General features: G+C 37.1%; 1 protein-coding gene across 1 annotated transcript in view; it reads left to right on the top strand.

Moving 5' to 3' along the window:
- The first annotated feature begins 2226 nt into the window (after window positions 1–2226).
- The window catches only part of TMPRSS7 (transmembrane protease, serine 7), a 29501-nt gene continuing 25253 nt past the window's right edge, over window positions 2227–6474 (top strand). Inside the window, 5 exon segments of the mRNA XM_010009818.1 lie at window positions 2227–2278; window positions 2281–2345; window positions 2347–2436; window positions 4852–5050; window positions 5813–5943. Of these exon segments, the coding sequence (XP_010008120.1) occupies window positions 2227–2278; window positions 2281–2345; window positions 2347–2436; window positions 4852–5050; window positions 5813–5943 (537 nt within the window).

The following is a 6474-nucleotide window of genomic DNA, read 5'->3' as shown; positions in this document are numbered from 1 at the left end:
AGGTGGGAAGTAAGTACCAGGTACTGCAACACTGTCTTGGGTTAGCCATGGTTATCACCCAGACTCCCAACCAACTAACTGCTCAGTCCTTTCCTCCCCTTCTCAGCAGGACTGGGTGAGAAAATAGGAAGAACAAGGAGGTAAGAATAATGGTTTGAGACAAAGACAGGGAGATTATCTGCCAATTTCTGTCACAGGCAAAACAGACTCAATTTGGTGAAAACTGACTAATTTGTTGTCAATTAAAATTAAAATGTAACTACTAATTCGAGTAGCTGAAAATAAAAAGGCAAACATGGAAACAACTCTGTTCGTTTCCCCTTTCCTAGGCTCAGCTTCACTTCTTCACATGCCACTCCTTTACTTGCCCATCTTCCTCCAACCCCCAAAAGTGGAGTAGCGCAGTGCGGATGGGGGGGTTATGGTCAGTATACAATGGTTTCTCTCTGATGGTCCTTTTTCACTCTTTTCTTTTGCTTTAACATGGGCTTTCTGTGGGGCACAGTCCTTCAGGAATATCCATCTGCTCCAGTGTGGTCTCCTACATGGACTGCAGCATAGATCTCCATCCTGGCAGCTGGAGAACCTCCTCCTCCTCCATAATTTTATTTTTTGCTTCATTTATTTATTTCTTAAAGCAGCCCACATACACTTTAGATATGTTAAAGGTGCGTAATAATGTTATTTACCTTGTTGAAGGAATGGAAATAACTTTCATGTCAGCCTTTCTGTATAATCTAGAGAAAATGGCATATAATTCTCATACCAGGTTTAAAGCACACGTTTAACACTCTACCTTTCAATTGACTCTTGTTGCTACTTCAGTTTAACACCATGGTTATTTTTATATTCTCAGGAGAAAATACGTGAAGTTAAATAGCTGAAGAAAAGTGAAATTCGAAGGTAATTGTGCTTCCTCAGAACATAGAGGATTTCTTGAATAAACAAGCAAAAGATTTGATACTGACAAAGGAAAGTATTTTCATGCACAGGTCTTTTAATCTATGGACCAGCTTCTAAACCACAATTTGTATTATAGTGACTCCCTATGCACAGATAGTGGAAGGCTTTGGGAATTACAGAAACACTTTAGGAGACCATGTAATCTCCCCAAAATTAAGTTTAATTAAAAAAAAAAAAGACACTTGGAAGCAATTATATATAGTTGTATGGAATAAGTTAATAGATTTTCCTATGCTACTAATCATTAATAGGACCCAGAGCTTTAAGTATTCCTTCATATGGTTAAAATATGGTATAGAACTGGTTGCTGTTCTAGAAAAAATAACAAAAAATGATTGAGGACATAAATATTGTGCTTCAGGGAATAGCCAAAGACTAACACATGGAAAAGAAATATTTTAGTTTACAAGTACACTACCTAACTGTAGGACTTTTTGCCTTGTAGTTTAAGTAATCTGTCGCTGGTTATGCAGAATGAGCCTGGAGCTCACCAGCTATGAGGTCTGACTACATCTTTTCTATTCCTAGTTTTTATAATTGTTAGGCTAGGGTTTTCATCTTCAAAGATAAATTAATAGAAGAATCATTTGGTATTTTTGTGTGGGTTTTTTTTTTTTAATAAAAAATTGGCATTTCTTCAGTGCCATTTCTGAAGTTGACCGAGGGAAGGCATTGAGATAGTTAATCACTTAAAAGTAAAGACAACTCTATAGTTAGCATCCATTGAGGAAAGTACTGTTTTACATCCTCTATAAATATTTAATTACCAAAGAAAATAGGATGGAACTGTTATGGTACAAATGACTTCCTGCATCTGATTACAAAAAAGATTCTCAGTTTGAAGCCTGATCTATTTTAAAAATATGAAATATGTTGCCTGAAGCAGTTTATTTCTCAGTTACAATAAATAACCAAAATAGTGTTCAATAGGCACGTTACAAAATTCCAAAGAGTCAAAGTGCTGTTCTTTGTTTGCAGTTATGTGCTATTTGCAGTTCTTGTACTCAAGGTGTTTACATTTCCCTCCTTTTAGTTGCATGCTTTTGCTCTCGTATTTACACTTGCTTATTTTCTTGTTCATGGCAACAAATTTAGTGAAATTTTAATGATATATAGATTTTAGCAGTGTGATTTTTGCTTTAACAAGTGTGAGTCTATTTTAGCTTAAAAAAACTATGCAAAACCTTCTTTATTCAGTCTGTCTTTATGTCTAAAGCTACATGATAGCATCCTCCTAATATTCACAATGGAGCAATAGGGCAGATGAGATTACAACTGGAAACTCATCAAAGTAAATTGATGCCTCTTTTGGTCCTGACATTGTTGTTCGTTGTCTTCAGCTTCATAAGTGGAAGTAGTGCCTGAGAAAAGGTGTAAGGCTTTTTTGCAGCTTGGACAAGCACTAACATTAGTTCTGCTGGTATGGACAAAAAAAAAGATCACCCAGCAGCTAAAACTGAAGATGAACTAAGTGTAAGTAGGTGACTTAAGCATTCTTGATTTCATATGCTTCTTGATGCTATTAGATCTCTTATGATCTATTTCTCAAGTAGTAAACTTAACATCACAGTTAAATTTGGTATAATTTTCTGTTTTGTAACTCAGTCTGAAAATGTTAACATATGTTTGATTGCTAGTAACGTGTATTTTCAGGCAATTGAAATAATGGGCATGTCAGTGGGACAATATGAAAAGCTTATACTGGTGAAGTGGGTTTAAAAAAAAAGAAAAAAATTCTTGACAAGAAAGGCAACATTAAAGGTAAAGTGTTTTGTTTTTCCCTGAGAAAACACAGAAGGGAACTCTTGCATGAGCATTAACTCGTGACAAAGAAGCAATAAATAATTTAGTGTGTGGTGATAGTCACATTGCAACATTAGCTGGAAACCAAGAACTGAGTTACAGTAGAGAAGAAAGCTGACTTAAGAATTATTGAGAGAAGGGAACATCTTAACCTTGCCTTTGTTTTTCTTCCTATAAAATGTTTATGGTAAACTAATATAACCTAGGGAAATACTTAAAATGTAGCTCATAGCATTCAATATTCCTATGAATTCTGTGTAACTGAGAACTTTGCCATGCAAGCCCTCATATATGAAGTGCATTTTGTTTTGTTTTTTCAAAATAAGGTTAGAATTGCAGTAGGTGCAATGAAGACAGTAGTTGTTTCAAAAGCATATTTATGGTCTTTAATGATCCTTGACAGGATGTAATTTTTAAGAATAAATCTGTCTGGTTAGGTCTACAGCCACAAACAAAAGGCATGGGAAAACTTAAACCTAGAATAGTCTTGAGGAGAATCTTGATCTAAATGGCCCAAATTTCAGATGCAGAACTGAGCATTCATTGACCTGTCCCAAGCTGTCCTACTGAACACCTGGGTGTATAAGGGAACTCTGCATGACAGAACAGAGCTTTAAACAAATGAATAGGCAATTTGGTTTTCATACTTAAACAAAATTGTACTCAATAAGGTTTTTAAAAAGATGAGCGAATTAAGTTGTTCCTGAGAGCATGCAAAAAAAGTGCAGTTAATTACATAGACAGAAGATAGGACTCTGAAATCTTCCAGTTCAGCGGTTTCATGTTTTGTTTGAGGAAATTATAAAGTGTACGACTGGGTCTTATTAGTCTTTTCATTATGACTTATTACTAATATCTCTTTTCATCCCTCAACATCCTCAAGTCTGAGATCAAAGATTGCTAACCATTGTATTTGACTACAGGACTGGCAGGATATATGTGGTGATGTTGCTTATGCTTTCTTTGTGAGGATATACAGATCTCTCTTACTGAAAGCGTAATCTAGGGCTTTAAATAAGGCTTTTCATAGCAAATCAGAAAAGTTCACATTGGTGGGGTCTTCTGAAGGTTTTTAAATTTTTAAAAAGGAAACCTAACATCAAAGCCAGTACAGATTTGCTGGGGCTTTGTCCCACTGAGGTTTGAATATCTCTAGGGATGGAGGTTCCCTGACATCTCTGGACATGGCTCAGGTGTATGGCCTTCATGGTGAATTAAGTTCCCACACCCTGCTCAGTTTCTCCTGCTGTCATGTATGTCTGTTGTGGCTGTGTCTTCACTGTGCATCAGTGAGGAAAGCGTGGCTCTGTCTTCTCCATAACCCACTTCAGATAAGGAAATCTATCAGTAAATTTACTCACGCTGTCTTTTCTGTGTTGTCTCGAGCTAAACAAACCCAGGGCTCTCAACTGTATATCATATCCTTCAGTACCTCCCCTCTTTGTGGACTTCCCCTGAAACCACTCCAGTTTATCAACATCGCTGTTACACTAATGGGCCCAAAACTGGACACAGTGCTTCTGATATGGCTTTACTAGCATTGGGCAGAAGGAAAAAAACTTCTTGCAGATTATTTCACAGCACCACTTTTGCAAATGGCTCGTAATTATGCTTGTCACTTCCTGGGTGTCAAGCTCTGTCAGCACATAGTTTTTGTAGCCACTGTATTAAACTTACCATACAACATTGATAACTCACAGTACAGTTCTTATCTGGGTACTTTCTGACTTTCATAGTCTTCTCCCTCCTCAAGTGAAGTATAGTTAGTGGGAGTGAAAAGGAAGCCTTGTGTCCACACTTTTAGTCTACAACAAGCCACATACTTTTGCAGTGTACCTTCTGAGAGGCTTCAAGGGATGCAATGATGGTAAAGAGCCATCCTTATGCAACAGGGACTGACTCTGTTGTATCTGCAAGTGTCTGGAAGAAAATGACTTTTCTTTCTGACGTTCTAAACTGCTACTAAGTTATAGTTGTATATATGCAGTCACAGGCAAATACATATGGGAATATGTTCTGCTTGTTGGTCAGTCAGTTGCTGTTAGGAATGTTCCACATTTTTTGTTGTCTTTCACCTTATTTTAGGTAGCCAACATCTCAGTCCAAATGGTAGCTGCAGAAGATAAGCTGGCAAAGAGGATTCTGGCAAGGAAAAAACATGGCAAATTGAAATTGAAGAAAAAAGCTAACTTGCTGTGGAATTTTCAAAACAAAATAATTCTCTTTACCCTCATTCTATTCATTTTAGGAGTTGTAACCTGGACATTACTGTGGCTGTTCATTGGTGAGTTGCTGAAAGCTCATGCCAATTTTATACATCTTTATCCCCAGTAGCATTTTCAGCTGGGTTTGGGATCTCACTTGCCCTGAAGGCTGTTTCTAAAATAAACATGGAACTTATTTAAATGGGGACTGAAACACCTCTGGGTGTCTTTGTTAAGATTTAACAAGTACTTATAAGAGCAGACACAGCTGCTGGCTTTAGGAAATGGGACCTTTTTGTTTGGTTTTTTTTAAAGTATTATGAAAAATATGGTTTATGTGCTACCTATTGCACAGACCTGACAGCTCCTATGAGCTTTACCCTTCAGAAATTTTGACTTCCACTGTGTTTCTTGGCCTGCTGAAGGTCAGGTAAGTCTTCTGTTTCTCATGCAGAACAGATTGATAGAAATTAAAGCGGAGTAAAATACAGAAGTGTCTAATTGGGCAGTAAAAGCTATGTTCTCTAAAAGCTCTTTAGACCCCTAAAGTTAATTCTGCTTAAGATTCCTTAGGGATGCTCCAGAATCTGGATGTTGATATTATCTTCATTATAGTGGTTCATTTGTATGGTACTATCTGGAACAGGTGCTCAATTAACCATATTGTGGTACTCATCTAGAACCACTTGGCTGTGAAAACATAATGTTCTTTCAGCAGTTGTTTCCACTGTTAGGCTGAATAGAATAATTTGGTTTAATCAGAAAAAATCTTATTGTTATTAAAAAAAAAAGAAAAAAGAAGAAAGAAAGAAGAGGCTAACTGTCTTCTTTGTATCTTACAGTTCAGGCAGAAAACAAAGATGCACTGTATTTTGTTGGACTGTTCCGTGTTGCCAACATAGAATTTCTCCCAGAATATAGGCAGAAAGAGTCAAAAGAATTCCTCTCTGTGGCAAAGAACGTGCAGCATGTGGTAAGATGAGTGGGCTGCTTGGCTAGCAAAAAGATCAGAGTGACTTTCGGGTGCCATTGAGTCTGCTGTGGTGTTCTTTTTAGTTCTTTAATTTTTCTTCCCTCTGGAAGACCATGTATAAGGGGTGGCTATGTGGAGGTAGGAAGGAACTGACTGCTTTCAGCTGGTTAGTCACAAGCTGAGTTTTGAAAAGGTCTGTTTGACTTTTACATTTACTAAAAATTTACATATTTCCCCCCACAAATCGAGGTCTATGACTAAAACTCTACAAAAGCCCTTCAAAACTTAACTGCCACTCTAGAGATACTAAACCGATTAAGTCTTTTGCATTTAAATTGGTATTTTCTGCCAGCCTTATGCCATAAAGCATCTGTAATTACCCTAAAGCTCTCAAACATATTTACATTCATGTTTCCTTCTGATGGTAGGTATTCTAAAGACCATTATTCTTCCCAAACACCTTGCATCAGTCAAAGCAGAAATAACACTCTGTTGTAGGTAATTAAGGTTGCTGTACAGTGGGGAGAGAGG

The sequence above is a fragment of the Nestor notabilis genome, unplaced genomic scaffold (genome assembly GCF_000696875.1).
Source record: "Nestor notabilis isolate BGI_N333 unplaced genomic scaffold, ASM69687v1 scaffold4172, whole genome shotgun sequence".
NCBI classification, from domain to species: domain Eukaryota; kingdom Metazoa; phylum Chordata; class Aves; order Psittaciformes; family Psittacidae; genus Nestor; species Nestor notabilis.
Note: the sequence above shows the minus strand (reverse complement) of the source record. Positions and strands in the feature narration are given on the sequence as shown.